Here is a 16,414-nt window from a genome sequence, read left to right on the forward strand (position 1 = left end):
AATCAGTCTGCACCTGCTTCTATGTCTGTGAGACTGACTCCATCTTCCACCACTCAGGGTGGCAGGCTTAGGAGTGGGAGAACCTATCACAGCCTGGCCAGACGGAACTAGCTCCCGCCCTCTGTCTATTTATACCTGCCTTTCCTGTTCCTCCTTTACTTGTGATTCTTCTCGTTTGGTTTCCTGGCCCTGCTGCAGCTTCTTGTACCTTTGTCCTTGCTTCATATTGACCCCGGCTTGCTGACTACTCTCCTGCTCTGCGTTTGGCACCTCGTACTCTCCTGGTTTGACTCGGCTTGTTCACTTCTCTTGTTGCTCACGGTGTTGCCGCGGGCAACTGCCCCTTTCTCCCCCTAGCTCTGTGTACCCTGTTCTGTTTGTCTGTCATGCACTTATTGAGCGTAGGGACCGTCGCCCAGTTGTACCCCGTCGCCTAGGGCGGGTCGTTGCAAGTAGGCAGGGACTGAGTGGTGGGTAGATTAGGGCTCACTTTTCTGTCGCCCCACCCCCGTCATTACATATATATAGACAAAAAAAAGAGGATTGGAGCAGCACTGTGGTTATACACATAAAAAGCCGGTGCTGCTCTTCACACAAAGGAGTGACCCTTCCTTGTATGATGAACGTCAAAATGAAGAGAAAGCGAAGCAGCACTCAGAAAAAAAAATGATTTATTTTCCAACATCCACTACAACGTTTCACCTTCTCTATGAAGGCATTTTCAAGCCTTGATAATATGATAATATTAATAAGTTGAAAATATTGTAACTTGAGACCATAACTCTATGGAAAACTAGGAATTGGTTCCAAAGCCGCCAAAATTTCAACCACAGATAAGAAAAAAATGATGATTTAGCAGATAACTAATACAGATAAAGCAAGTTCTCACATATAAAAGTCAGAAATACTGTAGCTGCTGGAGACTGTAAATCACTTTCTCACTTTCTACGATGAGGACAGGAGCTTCTTCAGGTGCCTGTACAATACACAGTGTACCAGAAATATAACATGGAGCTGTCCTCATCTGGTGTCCAAAAGGAGAAACTCATCCTGGCACAGGTAATAAAGCGTAGTACAGGACCTGCAGTAGTGTACTGTAGAGAGGCGCTACTAGACAGCCAATCAGGGCATGCACTCTATTACAGTAGGTGTTTAACCAGTAAAACATGCATGCTAATTGGCTGGATCTTCCAGCCAATCACACGCGCCCGAAATCCGGACATTTTGTGGCATTGTATGTTGAATGTGGTTTCAAATTACAATGGCCCAGGAAAGGCCATTGTATGTTGAAAATATCGTAACTTGATGAGGCCATTGTAACTTGAGGGACCACTGTATATATATGATATATATATATATATATATATATATATATATATATATATATATATATATATATATATACACACACACTATATGGACAAAAATATTGGGACTCCTACACATTACACCTACAGGAGCTTTTAAGACATCCCATTCTAATGCCAAAGGCATTAATATGAAGTTGGTCCCCACTTTGCAGCGAAGACAGCTTCTACTCTCCTAGGCTTTCTTTAAGATTTTGGAGTGTGTTTGTGGGAATTGTTGCCTATTCATCCAGAAGAGCATTAGCGAAGTCAGACACTGATGTTGGATGAAAGATGTTCGATGGGATTGAGGTCAGGGCTCTATGCGGGTCAGTCATGTTTCCTCCACACCAAACTCACCCAACCATGGCTTTATGGACATTGCTTTGTGCACTGGAGCACAGTCATGCTGGTACATAAAAGGGCCGAACCTCAAACTGTTTTACAAAGTTGGAGGCATACAATTGTCCAAAATGTCTTGGTGTGATGAAGCATTAAGAGTTCCCTTCACTGGAACTATGCGGCTTAGGCCAACCCTTGAAAAACAACCCCATAGCATTATCCCTCTTCCACCAAACTTTACAGCTGGCATTCGCCAAACCCAGACTCAGCCATCAGACTTCGAGATAGAGAAGGGTGATTCCTCACACCACAGATCATGTTTCCACTGCTCCAGAGTGCAGTGGCGGCGCACTTTACACCGCTCCATTTGAAGCTTGGCATTGCGCTTGGTGATGTAAGGCTTGCTTACAGCTGCTTGGTCATGGAAACCCATGCCATTAAACTGCCGGCGTGCATTTTTTGTGCGATTGTTAATGCCAGAGGAGGTTTGGTGACTTTAAAGCACTCTGCGTCTCAGCACATGGCGACCCCGCTCTGTAACTTTACGTGGTCTGCCACTTCATGGCTGAGTTGCTGTGGTTCCTAAACGCTTCGACTTTGCAATAATACCACTCACTAATTGACTTGTTACAACACTGGCATCCTATTATTACAGTACCACGCTGGAATTCGGTGAGCTCTTTAGAATGACCCATTCTTTTACAAATGATTGTAAAGGCAGACTGCATGGCTAGGTGCTCGATTTTTTTCAACAAGGATATCAGTAACCTAAAAGTGCCCGGAAAGCGTTCCTTGAACTAACGCGGTCTGCAGACCTACAATGTAGGTCTGCAGAAAGTCCTGTCTGTAAATCCAATAGATAGCACATCAATAAAAGGCCAATCAGCCCATACAAGCGCACAGGAGGAGGGCAACAAAACAAAAGACTGAAGAGCATGTGTTCACATATAACAGCACACCTGCGGTCTATGTAAAATAAAAGAAACACAATTTGTGGCTAAAGGATAATGAACAGGATCAAACAGGGGAAGCATAGGCCAGAGAAAAACTATAGGAGAAGTAGGGACAGAAAGGCGTCAAATGTTAACATTTCAAAAACTGTATAATCATCCTATGTAGACCATACTGCATAGAACCATTGTTCTAGTAGACCATCAATAAATTCCATATTTAGACTGTCCTTGGTACAAGCACACACATCCATCATAGATGGAGAAGCTGTTTTCTTCCAAAAGAGGACTACCAGATATCTAGCAGCAGTTGAATAAATCATAGGGTGCAGAGGAATAAAGACCCCACTATAATAGTATATAGCCAGTATAATAGTATATAGTCATTAGTGAAAAATTGAGCTGTACATTTTGAGACATTCAGCACATTGCCGATGTATTCAGATGTTATTTACTGTGCCCATCTGATATCCTGAATAATCCAGTTATCTCCTGTGCTAAATATTTTCCCACTTTGGTATATTTGCTATTTTTTATTCTGTAATTCCTTTAACTTCAGTAACATTTTTAACATTTGATTTCTTCAGATAAAGTGGAATCTGAACTACTCGGGACATACAGTGATGAAAAGGATATTCTTATATTGACTGTACGCCTGGCTGTTATAACTGCAGTTATTCTTACTGTACCAGTGTTATTTTTCACTGTAAGTACATATTACCATTTATCATACAACATTATTGTGACAATGTTTTTGAGATAGTAAAATTGGTCATATAAACATGGCTTGTCCTTCTTTTTTTAAGTTAAATTTCAGCAAGACTATTGAATGAATTCCTCTTTTACATAACTGAGATAAACTACAGGCTTTACAAATTGGATTAGCAGATTTTTCGGATTTTCTGTAGAACAGGATTTAGATGATATTCATCTTTAAATTATCATTATTTTCTTTATTCAAAGGTTCGATCTTCATTGTTTGAACTGGCTCGAAAGACAAAATATAAATTCTGGCAGCATTTACTAGTGACAATAATACTTCTAATTATTATTGACCTACTTGTTATTTTTATACCAGCAATGAAAGACATTTTTGGAGCTATAGGTAAAGTATTGTGTTTTTTTTTTTTATTATGCTTCATTTTCTTGTGAAAATGTTATAGTAAGTGATGATATATTGCAGGGATATGCCATGACTTCCTGACCAGTAGGGGTCAGACTGCCGGGACCCTCACCAATCCTTAGAATGAAGGCGCTACAGACAAAACTGTTTTATGCCTAGTGCAGAGTCTGAGATGGTGGTGCATAACTCCGGGATTTAAGCGCTCAGGGGTGCTGGTTCTCTTTAAAGAGACATAGCTAGTATGGAGTCTTACACAATGCTCCATGGGAAAGAAAATATACAAGTTAGTTCTCCAGGAAAACAATCTAGAGATTGCCACCTATTGCAGTTAGCTGCCCTGTAAGTCCATGTCCGACCCGTAGAAGAGTCTTGAAATCTGAATAGGGATTTTAGCCAAGCCAGAGTCTACTCCATAAAGAAGAGAACCACATCTGTAGACAGCTGTTTCAGTGTTTTTACCCCTCGTCAGTACAGAACAGGGTGCTGGCTGGCTGGTTGAGAGGCCTTCAAACAAAACCAAAGAAAAAGTCATGCTCTGCTCTGCATTAGGTATACCACAGTATGTGAGTATTACCTGGAGTGTTCCTATAAGAATTGCTGCATCTTCAATGTGTGTTTCCCATCACTTGCATAGAGCTGTGTTGCAGTTCCCTGCACATTGGGTGGCTGGAAGTGCTGCTAAGCAGGAGAGAAGCCAAAGATCCGTTTGTTTTAATGATTGGCATGGTCCCAGAGTCCCCCAGTGATCAAAATGTTAGGGCATACTCTAGCGATATTAAATATTATCAGATGGGAGTACTCCTTTAAGAAATGTATACATGAAAAAAATGGTAATATATTTACTCAGATTTGTTCAGTGGCTGTGCAGCTATATGGTGATATGCAGTCACATTTAAATCCACGATTTCATATTTCACAGGTGCAACATCTGCCAATATGCTGATCTTTATTCTTCCCTCAATGTTATACTTGAAAATTACTAAAGGTGATGATACTTTGGCCAAAGAAAGATTTTGGGTAAGTTGCTTTGCTCCATTTACTTATATTCCACTATAGTGAAATGCCTTCAGAATGAACTAAAAATGGAACTGAAGCCATGAATGTAATTTGTTTTTCTGATATTATACAGTTTGAAACCAGATTCTACATGGTAAAAAAAAAAGTGTGGTCAGTTTTAATTCCATTTTTAATCCACCTTCTTGGTATTCATTCCCATGTCCATCTTGCTAGACTTCCTGCACTGCTAAGGCATGTGTGACCAGTGAGCAATTTGGTATAGTCCTGGCAAAAGTGCATGGGTGAATTTATAATTCTGATGTCATGTCCTATCAAACAATACATTAGTTCACTGTCATTTTTTCATGTACTCGCTACACTTTGTGGCAAGAGTTAAACTTTTGCTGTGATGAATATACATGCATACATATACATACTTAATACCATTTCCTAATATATTTGATGGGCAATTTAAAGCAGCTAGAATATGAGCACTGTTAATTCTTAGGCCCTGTTCACACTGAGTTTTCTTTACGCGGAAACCGCGTCGGAAAACGCACCAAAAGACGTCCGAAAATGCCTCCCATTGATTTCAATGAGAGGCGGAGGCGTATTCTTCCTGCGAGCGTTTTTTACCGCTCGCGGGAAACTCCTCCGCCTTCCATTGAAATCAATGGGAGGCATTTTCGGACGTCTTTTGGTGCATTTTCTGACGCGGTTTCCGGAAAAAGAAGCGACATGCCCTGTCTTCAGCCGTTTACGCCTCTGACCTCCCATTGACATCAATGGGAGGCAGAGAAAGCGTGTTTTGCGGCGATTTTGCCCATGGCACTCAATGGGCGTGAGCAAAAAACGCTGTGAAAAACGCAGGGCATAACGCGGCAAACGGCGTGAAGGCAGATCAAAATCTGCCTCAAAATTCCAATCGGAATTTTGAGGCAGAATTTTCTGCCTGCAAAAAACTCTGTGTGAACTCCTTATTTTTCAGTGTATGCAATTTATTTTGACAGAACTTGACCCCCTAACCTATATGCCCTATTAACCCAATGGTTAAGCAAAATTTATAACAAGATTGTGTATTTATTGCTTAGGCCGGGTTTATATCACATTTTTGTATCCTGTTAGGTCGAATGTTTGCTTATGAATATATATATATATATATATATATATATATATATATATATATATATATATATATTAGTCCTTCTCAATGACTTAGAATATCATCAAAAAGTTCATTTATTTGAGTAATTCTATTCAAAAAGTGAAACTCATATATTATACAGATTCATTACACACAGAGTGATCTATTTCCAGCATTTTTTTCTTCTAATGTTGATGAAATTTAGTGTCTCAGAAAATTTGAATATTATATAAGCCCAATTAAAAAAATTATTTTTAATACCGAAATGTTGGGCTACTGTATGTACAGTATATGCACTCAATACTTGGTCAGGGCTCCTTTTGCATGAATTACTGCATCAATGCGGCGTGGCATGGGGGCGATCAGCCTGTGGCACTGCTGAGGTGTTATGGAAGCCCAGGTTGCTTTAATAGCGGCCTTCAGCTCGCCTGCATTGTTGGGTCTGGTGTCTCATCTTCCTCTTGACAATACCCCGTAGATTCTCTATGGGGTTTAGGTCAGGTGAGTTTGCTGGTCAATCAAGCACAGAGATACTGTGGTTATTAAACCAGGTATTGGTACTTTTGGCAGTGTGGGCAGGTGCCAAGTACTGCTGGAAAATGAAATCAGCATCTCCATAAAGCTTGTCAGCAGAGGGAAGCATGAAGTGCTCGAAAATTTCCTGCTAGGCGGCTGCGTTGACTTTGGGCTCAGGAGCCCTGACCAAGTATTGAGTGTATATACTGTACATACAGTAGCCCAACATTTCGGTATTAAAAATCATTTTTGAAATTGGGCTAATATAACATTCTTATTTTCTGAGTCACTAAATTTTGAGTTATTATTAACTAGTGGCTAGTGTATGTATATATATATATATTCAAATGTGCCCTATTTTGTCAGCACCTGTTTTTCACCAGGATAGAAAAAGGTAGCCTGCCACATGTTTGATGTGCGTGTCCTATTGAAAAACAAAAGTTGTTGTTTTTTTAAAATAGAAGTCTATGGCAACTTTTTGCCATTATTCTTATTCGTTTTTTTATTAAAGACGTGTCAGCAGAATTCAAAAACGTGATGTAAAAGATCTAACTTTGATTAGACAGCTTCAGTGTGGAGGTCAACTCTATACTGATACTTCTGTTCATCAGGCATTTTAAGGATTTACATTATACTATATTAGCATATTTCATGAATCATGGTAGTCACTTACTTTACTATGCAGAGTAAAAATGCCTAATTTTAAACATATAACACTTGATACATAGAGTAGTACTAGCTCTTTTGCCTATACTACAAGGCAAACTATAACAGCTATCAGTCCCACAAGTGAATAGCAGCAGCACCCAGTCCAAGATGACTGCTAGACAGTCCTACTGGTACATAGTCCTTCTATTGCACCACACAGCACCAGAACACTTCCTCCCATATAGAATTATATACCATCAGGAATGCCAGATTAAAATGAATTTTACTAACATCCCAGATTAGCATAATGTCTAATATAGTGTTTGCTATATGCTGCATGTACAAATGCATATGTGCATCAAGAGGCATGGTATAGCATATTATTTCTGCCTGTTGTAAATGGCTAACGTTATATGGCTAATGTTATAAATGCTATACAAGCATTTTGCCTTCTTTTCATTATGTATTGGTGGTGGGTTATATATAATGCCTATTTGACATCAGAAAAAGAAACAATATGGCTGCACACATAACAACTAATCTAATTCAATGAATGTGTCTGTCATGATTTACCTCTCTTCATCTAATTCTGCATTTTATTTTTTTCCTGCAGGCATGTGCTTTCTTTGCACTGGGGTTGTTATTCTCTGTAGTAAGCATTCCTCTTGTGATATACGACTGGGTTCATTCAGGAAATCCATAGGAAGGAAACTGAGCTGGTCTCCAAGGTGTCCTCCTACCACCATCACATTGTTTTAAGGGCACAAATAGGCAATAGTTTGGGAGGACAAATCTTACTATACCTCATTGGATTTTCCTACTCCATGTTTTCCCACATCACAATTATGTTTCTCATTCAAACACCACACTCTGTAGGAAAACTAGTTTCCTTACTTCCATTATATGTCTTGTTTCCACTCATGCGCTTCACTAATCAGAGTTGGTTTTTTTTAAGATACGTTCTGAAGTTCTTCATCGCTATTTTCCCCAATTTATGTTAGAACTTGTAATTTACATGAAAAAAAATTCTTAAATCAACCACACATGCACCTTAAACCACCATCCTGTTCAATTTACTGTCCATAGCATATTTAATGATAACTTATTTTTCTTACTGAAATTTGTATGTAAAAAGAAATTAATATCTAAAGCCGCTTGGTTCCAGTCCATTCAACTTTACTTTTGCCATTATTAAAGGTAATGTGTGATGGGTCCAGTAGTAATCTTCCAATAATGCCACGCAGAAATTTATGGTAAAAAAAAATTGTCAAATAAGTTCAACTGGCAATATTGCACGTCATACACTTCTCATTGTTCCAGCCCAGCTTCTTTCACGGCACAAGCACACTGTAACAATGGGCTGGAACAATGAGAAGTGTATGACGCGGATTAGTCACTGATTGGTCAGTGTCATACACTCCTCTGTACAACGCCCAGTTGGTCAAAAGTAAAAACACGCCCAATTGGTAATTAAGAAACTAATTAGCATAAATCTAAAATTGCTCATAACTTGCTCAAAACTTATAGTTTTTCAAAATAAAAACCACTGCTGTTATCTACATTACAGCGCCGATCAGATTATGTAGGAGAGAGGGCACTTATAATGTGGTGACAGAGCCTCTTTAAAGTGCTATAGAATGTACAGTAAGACAATGTTCTGCTTCTAATATGTTCATAGAGGCAGTCTATAATAACTGGTATATGGTTGCTTAAAGGTGTTGTCTGTCTTAGAGAATACCTATTAATATGCCCTGTCAGGGCACAAGAATGTAATAGAGTGGGTTCCCAATCTATTAACGACAGCAGTGTGTTTCTCCCTCTAGGGAGCCCGCCTGTTCTGTGTATTACATGGACGGCCCACTGATTTTAATGGGCGTCACATAATGCTTTTTTTCGCTGCACAAAAATTCAACATTTGTGGGCCAGTTCCCTCAGAGATAAAAATTGACCCCCTCAGGCTATGTCCACCTATGCAACCAATTTATTTTTTTTTTATAGTCCCAATGCAAAGTAAAAAATGAAATAACTTTGCATATAGTCTCAATTAAAAATGCCCTACTTATGCATCTCCATGGTAACAGGCAAAACGGAAACCCTATGCAGTCTGATTTTGCAGAAATACTCGCTTCCATCTGTCCCCTACTTCTTGCTAAACGAATGAATTTATGCTCATAAGAAGTAGGAGACACATGTAAAGGCATAGAATCAGACTACAAAGAGTTTGTTTGTTGTATGTAACCATGCAGACACATAGGGTTACATAAGAGCTGTAGAAAAAAACACATTTTGACATTTTGAATCAAGACCATTTGCAAAGTTCCTTCATACATTGCAAAAGTAAAAAAAAAATGGCTGCAAAGATGGACATAGCCTTTAAGGAGAGAAAGCATTGAATAAGCAAGTGAAAGCATAACTTTTGTTGCAACATGTAGTGGCCACAAATGGCATTCGAGTGGCTATAGATATATTTATTCACTGTTTTCAGGAAAAAGACATGTTTGATTCTATTTGTAAAATTAAAAACAAGCCTTATTTTCCTTGGCACTTTCTAATAGCTAGTTCAGGTTTTTTGTTGTTCCTTTAAAATATTAAAATAGCACAAGTTGTCAGGGCTAAAATTGATTTTAATAGATATTTTTAATTCATCACCCTTTTTGCAGCATTTTAAGCAAGTGTTGCACTATGTACTGTACATAATCATATTACTAATATTACAGCCAGGTCTTACTAATATCTCATCATTGATAGATTGTGAGAGCTTTTTAGTGGGTCTGCCTGTGCCCTCTATATGGCCTTGATCCTGCGATTAGATGCCAAACGTGTAATGTTGGAATTATGCTAATGAGGATCCTGAGCCCATTTTACCAATCAAGAGCATATAAAAGATCTCTTTCCATCTGAATGGACTCACTCCTCTTGACACTTCTAATTGCCTATTATGGTGCAAAGTACACACAATTGTCTATTTGTTAACTTATAAATGCCATAATATTAAAGAATCTGCATGGCTATAGATCCCATTTAAGGACAACATAGTATGGGGACAGATCCGATCTACCATTCGCCCAGACCGCACAAAAAATATTGTGCCGTTTCGGCTAATAGAGGCTAGCAAAGAATACAGCAGACATACATACTGTATATACAGAAAACGTCAGTCAGTGGTGAGAGAGAGGAGAAGGGGATGGAGGATCGCCCCCCTCATTAACACAGCGGATGCATGGGTATCGATACTCATGCTTAAACAAGGCAGCTTAGTACAGTGACATTTACACTTTAAGGTGTATGTTATCAAGTCCTTTTTGACTGTGTCTATTGACTTGACCCACTTGTACACAGTAATTAGATGTCTGGGCACTTAACTGCAATTTTAATACACATAGCTCCTTCATTTTCCTCCCTACAGGAAAACTTAATGACATAATCACTAGGATTTTCTATATAAAGAAGAATATAGCATGCTGTACAATTAGAAAAAGCTCAAATTCAAATATTTTTCAGTATAACATGCACTGTTTTCTGTTTTCAATGCTTGTATATGGTAGTTCAATAAAAAAAAAACAGTTATTAAATACAAAATAGAAGCTAAGGTAATTGAAAAACTTCTGAAGTTGAAGATCCAGACACACCAATATCTGTACACATTTAGTTTTAATAACCTCTGAAGTTGAAGACAACTTCTGTACATCACTGAAGAATAAATAAATGAATTCTACTAAACATATTTGGTAACCTCCTAAATGTTAGAAAGTGCCAAAGGAAGTACAGTATATTTCATTTTGTCAATTAATTTTGCAAAATATAATTAAGGTAAAATCATGACGTAATAGTGTTGCATCCTATTTTCTCCTTCATTTTTTAAAAACTATATTTCTTCATAGCACCAGAAAGTCTTATTTCACCAGAAAAAAATATATAATTTTTATGACTAAAGCTAAAATGGAAAAAAAAAAAGAGGCACAAAACGAAAAGATAAACTGAGAAAATTTCAAATACATGATAGGGTACATGTAAATCCGCCTATAGGTTACAATCCAGTTTTACTAAATGCCAGAAACCAGGGAATTGAGATAAAAGAACACATATGCAGAAAGTAATTGTATCTGCCTGATGCTTTCTCCGACACATAGTAAATATTGCTTATTGCAGCCTCGGTTTTGGATTTACATGGCATTACTTAAAAATATCATTTTTTTCTTGACTTTGAAAAATGTTGTGGATATGTTGACCAAGATTGATGTGCTATTGAAGATGGTGTAAATGCTGCAAATGTTTTAAGATTTTTTGCTATTTGTACAATGCTGCTATATTATGTAGTATTTGATTGTCAACAAGTCCTCATCATTGTCCTTACCTGGACACATTCACAGAGCACAGTAGTTAGTAGTAGATCTTTTCTATGTATATGTCTGTTGGACAATATGTTATTTGAATGTATTTAGTAACAACTGAACAAGAGCACAGGTTTGTAGAAATGTGTAATAATCTAGCATGCAAAGATCTGCTTATCAAACAGACTGGTACGAGATATCTTTAAATCTCCAAATGCATAGATATTTGGGAAATCTATAATTTTACAGTTACGAGAGGGCATATAATTTAACAGACTGACTTTCCATACAAAGATTATATAAGCATTGCCTATTCCGCCAGTTGCCATCAGCGTGGGGATTTCATTACACACTAATTTCCCAAAAGCTGTCCATACTCCATATATATATATATATATATATATATATATATATATATATCAGTTTTTCTACAATCTGACCAGCGTTCGAATATTAAAAAATATTGGCTATACATTGCAAGAGATCTGCATAGATAGGAATGATTTTTCCAATTCAAAATTGTTCGGTTTGTTCCAAATTTCATTAATGTGAATTCATTTTCTTATACAATAACTAATAACCTTATGATAATGGAGTTATCAGAAACAATTGCAAAAAATTTACAACAAAACCTGAACCAGTTCCAAACAAAAAAAGGCAAAAAATTTCCATTGGACAGAACAAACAATATATTTAACATATACAATTAACAAATATCTTTTACGATCAAAATGTTAGCTTTTATTGTTGCTACTATGGCCGTTAAAAGGCCTTGTTATACGTAGCTTAGAGCTTAGAGCCTGTTCACATCTGCATTGGAGGCTTCGTAAGGGGCTTCCGTCATAAATCCGGCCGAAAACACCAGAATTAATATTGTTTTCGGTAAAACCACGGACACTGTGATGAAACCCATTAAAGTGAATGGGTTCCGTCGGGTCGTTGATGGTATTTGTTGTACAATGAAACTGGCGTTCCGGTATTTTTGTTGTTCTACTCCTCTGACGGGGGAACAGGTGTGGACCGGGTCTTAGTTGGGAAGTTTGAGATGCTGTTCAGAACTGCACCATTAACAGATCAAAAATCTACATACAAATGGAGATTCAAAAATCTATGTAAAAAAAATCTAAAAAATGGGAAACTATCACACGGTCAGTCTATTTGCACAATGGAGGCTCAAATAACAATGAAACAGAAGGTGCAATTCCACTCACTAAACACTGTCACAATGTGGCATACAGCTGAAAAATAGCTTTTCTGTCACCTTGTATTGCCATTTAGTGGTAGAAATTCTGCCAAATACTTCTTATCTGATAGGACATTATATCATATAGATGTTGCAATGACAGGAAAAAAACCTTAAGAAAAATTAATAACTATCATATTACAGTCCAATCAACATATAGTTGAATATAGGATAAAATCATAGTGGGCTTCAGAAGTGGGGTAGTCAATATTTTTTTAGTATTATGTCACCTTTTACACTCCGCAAATAAACTTTGCCAGTAAACTACTACAGTTTTTTTTTTAAAAATCTTGTTAATGTGTCCTGATTTAATATTGTATTTTTGTAAGAGTAATTCTTATTCCTGTATGTGAACAAGTTTTGCATTAGGGTATAATAAGCCACTGCTTAAAATGGCTCCCTGGTACTTACCCCTAGCTTTCAGTGAGTTTGCGGAAATACATATTTAATATATTTGTCAAGCTTTGAAATAACAGTTTGGCTTGAATAATATATTTCCATGTGTTAAGAAAAACTTAAAAAATTACATCTTAGAGGATATAACATCGTTTTCTGAGTTATTATTATTTTAAAGGCTATGAAAACCTTTGTAGCCATTTTTTTTAATTACAAGTTTGTAATTGATGGTTTTTTTCTAATTTACATTTACATTTTCTATAATTTTGGAGATGCAGCTTTTTTGTATCCTCTATACATAGAAGTTGCTTCAAGAGCTGTTAGCTGAACCGTCAGTTCTGCAGGACTGATGGCTCGGTTGAGAGAGGCTCCTGTGTGTCTCTAATAGACAGGATAACCCTATTAGCAATCACATTGAAGTTCAAGACCCCCCTTACTAAGGCATTTTTTAGTATATGTGTGGAAGCTACTTGATAATCTCCTTTTTCTCATTGGTGGTTTAGTAGTAGAAGTAGCAGAGCTGCAGGAGGGAGGGAGAGAGTAGCTGTCTGAAGGAATAAGACAAGAGGTAAATGTTAGACTACCTCGGACTCCACGTAGGCACTGTAGCTAAGGCTATGTTCACATCTGCGTCGAAGGCTCCGTTAGGGGCCTCCGTCGCAGATCTGGCAAAGTTTGCCGGAGTTTACCAGAAACAATAGTGCAGCATGCTGCGCTATTGTGTCGGGTAAAACAACGGACACCCCGACGGAAAGCCGACGGAACCAATTAAAGTCAATGGGTTCCGTCGTCAACCGGCGGTATCCGTTGTGCAACGGAACCGTTGGTTTCGTTATTCCCTTGTTCTGCTCCTCTAAAGGAGCAGAACAATGGAACACACCAACGCAGGTGTGAACCCATTCTAAGCTATAGTCACAGATTAAAGCTCTATCCTGTCTACTGAACTAGACATATTTTTATTTAAAAAATTAAGTATTGGCCGTTTTCAAAAATGTTAGAATAATGTTATTATATAATAATTTTATTATAATAATGTGGTTATTATTTTTCTTAAATTTCTATATTTTTTAAAATCCTGTACTACCTTTTATCTTGAATAATTTTTATGGAATTCATACTTGAAAATAATAACTTGCAAGTGTCATGATTACTCCTACTCAAAGGGATTGTACAGAATTAAAAAAACATGGCTGCTTTTTTCCAAAAACAGCACCACGCCTGTCCACAGGTTGTGTGTAGTATTGCAGCTAAGCCACATTCACTTCAATAGAGCTGGGCTCAATACCAGACAAAACCCATTGACAGGTTTCTCCCTGGCTAAAGATTGATGTGTTGAACTGCCTACAGCGCACTAAATGCTTTGCGACCCGCAAGTTACTGCGACCGCGACACCACAGTCACAATGAATCCAAACCCGCTTGACTTCTTGCAACTGGTGTCGCAAAGCGACCATATTGACCTACAATGCAGGTGATGCAACACAGTGATCTCTGGCCGTGCGACCTGTGTCGCAGTCAAAGTCTCCGTGTAACCCTAGCCTTATTCTGTACAACGCATTTAAGGGTGTGTTCACATCAGCGTTTGGTTTCTGTTGATGGGTTCCGTCAGACCTTTCCATAGGAGGACCCCATCAACGGAAAGGCAAACGGAAACCATAGCTTCCGTTTGCATTACGGTTGATATCAATGGTAATGCTTCCGTTGCTAATGGTTTTCATTTGTCTACGTTCCGTAAGGTTTTCTTTTTTTTCTACAAAGTCAATAGTACAGTCAACTGTGCTGTTTCCGCCAAAAAATCGCAAACCTTACGGAACGGAGACAGACGGAAACCATTAGCAACGGAAGCATTACCATAGAAATCAACTGGAATGCAAACGGAAGCTATGATTTCCGTTTGCCTTTCCGTTGATGGGTTCCTCCGATGGAAAGGTCTAATGGAACCCATCAACGGAAACCGAACGCTCATGTGAACTAAGTTCACCTAGATAAATCTCGAGGTGGAGCATTTTTTGTCCTCCATATTTAATTTCCCAAATCTCTTGAACATTTAATGCAAAACATAATCATCCATGATGTACAAGTTAGACTAGATGCTGGAGCTACGCAAGCAGATCAGCACCAGAATGGAATATTGTGTTTAATGTATCGTCATGCCGAAAAATTGTAAATCTATGCATACATCATTCTCTGTTCAAAGTTATTAATGTGTTTATATGTATATATGCTGTAAATAGATAATATGCTATATATTTTTGCAATGGTTTATTTTTAGTTATCTAGTTAGAATAAACATATTTTAAGTATTTTCATAGATGTAGTTAATGAGTTAGAATTCATAGTTGAAAAATATTAATATAAATAAAATATTGCTCTTAAAATAGATGTTAAATAGAGAAAAAAATAAGAAAACCAATGCACCACATGTGATCTTTCCTTACCAAGCCAACAATTACTACTTGTGTATCTGAGCAGTATCTTGAGCTCTATGCATAGATAGCTGAAGTAGTATTTAATAGAAGTTACCTTCAAGACTTGTCTGGTTTAGAAAACTAATTTCATCAATTGGCCACCATAAAGAGCAGACACAAAAAGCATCACGCTTTCTGGAAGACCTAGCAGATCTGGAAGACCCAGCATCCGAGGACACCCCATTTATTTAAGGGGAATTGAACACTTGCTGCCAGATTCCGCCACAGAGTGGTCCCAGCAGGAGGGCTCTCAGTGATCAGGGTTTTTAGGGGGCTCTTGCAGCAAAAATGGATTGTCCAAAGCAGACAACCCCTTTAAGAAGACCAGCACTTGAATTAATTAGAAAACAAGGGTGAATGTCTTCTCTGATGTCTTGCTCTAAATCAGGCTACTTTTTAATAGCACCATTTGATGCAGAAATATCCTCTGCATGTATTCACTTGATAAACCCCTTCTAATTGGAAACAACCTCCATCAGCTTTTAGCGGCAACAAAGCTGCTGCGTTTTACCTACATCCAGATCGGAAAGAATACTAAGTATAGTAGACATTCCATAAGTATGTTTCAATTATAAATCCCTGATGCATTGCATGGATATTCCTCATTCCCTAAGAACATTTCCTCAACATTTTCATAACAGGGCTAGGATTAAAAATATAAAATTACATGCTTCAAAATATTATGCCACTAAAAGGGGTTGTCCAACAATTAAATCTTTTGTTAAGTCTCTCGAAGCATAACAATTTTCTCAATTGGAATAATTTAAAAAAAAATGCTCCTGTATCTAGATATTGCTGTTACATGGTGCCCCATGGTGTTCTTTTAAATCCATTTCAGGGTATCTAAGTCACACGACAGGGCTCGAATGTCAGCCGATAAAAACTGCAGTTTTGGTCCGTTTTTCTTGGCTG

General features: G+C 37.8%; 1 protein-coding gene across 1 annotated transcript in view; it reads left to right on the forward strand.

Annotated features, from left to right (window-relative positions):
• The window catches only part of SLC38A1 (solute carrier family 38 member 1), a 114,257-nt gene extending 99,596 nt beyond the window's left edge, over window positions 1–14,661 (forward strand). Inside the window, exons 13-16 of the mRNA XM_075857025.1 lie at window positions 3,226–3,344; window positions 3,602–3,743; window positions 4,681–4,778; window positions 7,679–14,661. Of these exons, the coding sequence (XP_075713140.1) occupies window positions 3,226–3,344; window positions 3,602–3,743; window positions 4,681–4,778; window positions 7,679–7,768 (449 nt within the window). The 3' untranslated portion in view covers window positions 7,769–14,661. The remainder of the gene's footprint in view (window positions 1–3,225; window positions 3,345–3,601; window positions 3,744–4,680; window positions 4,779–7,678) is intronic.
• Window positions 14,662–16,414: the final 1,753 nt, after the last annotated feature.

Source organism: Rhinoderma darwinii, chromosome 3, assembly GCF_050947455.1.
Source record: "Rhinoderma darwinii isolate aRhiDar2 chromosome 3, aRhiDar2.hap1, whole genome shotgun sequence".
In the NCBI taxonomy this organism is placed as follows: Eukaryota; Metazoa; Chordata; class Amphibia; order Anura; family Rhinodermatidae; genus Rhinoderma; species Rhinoderma darwinii.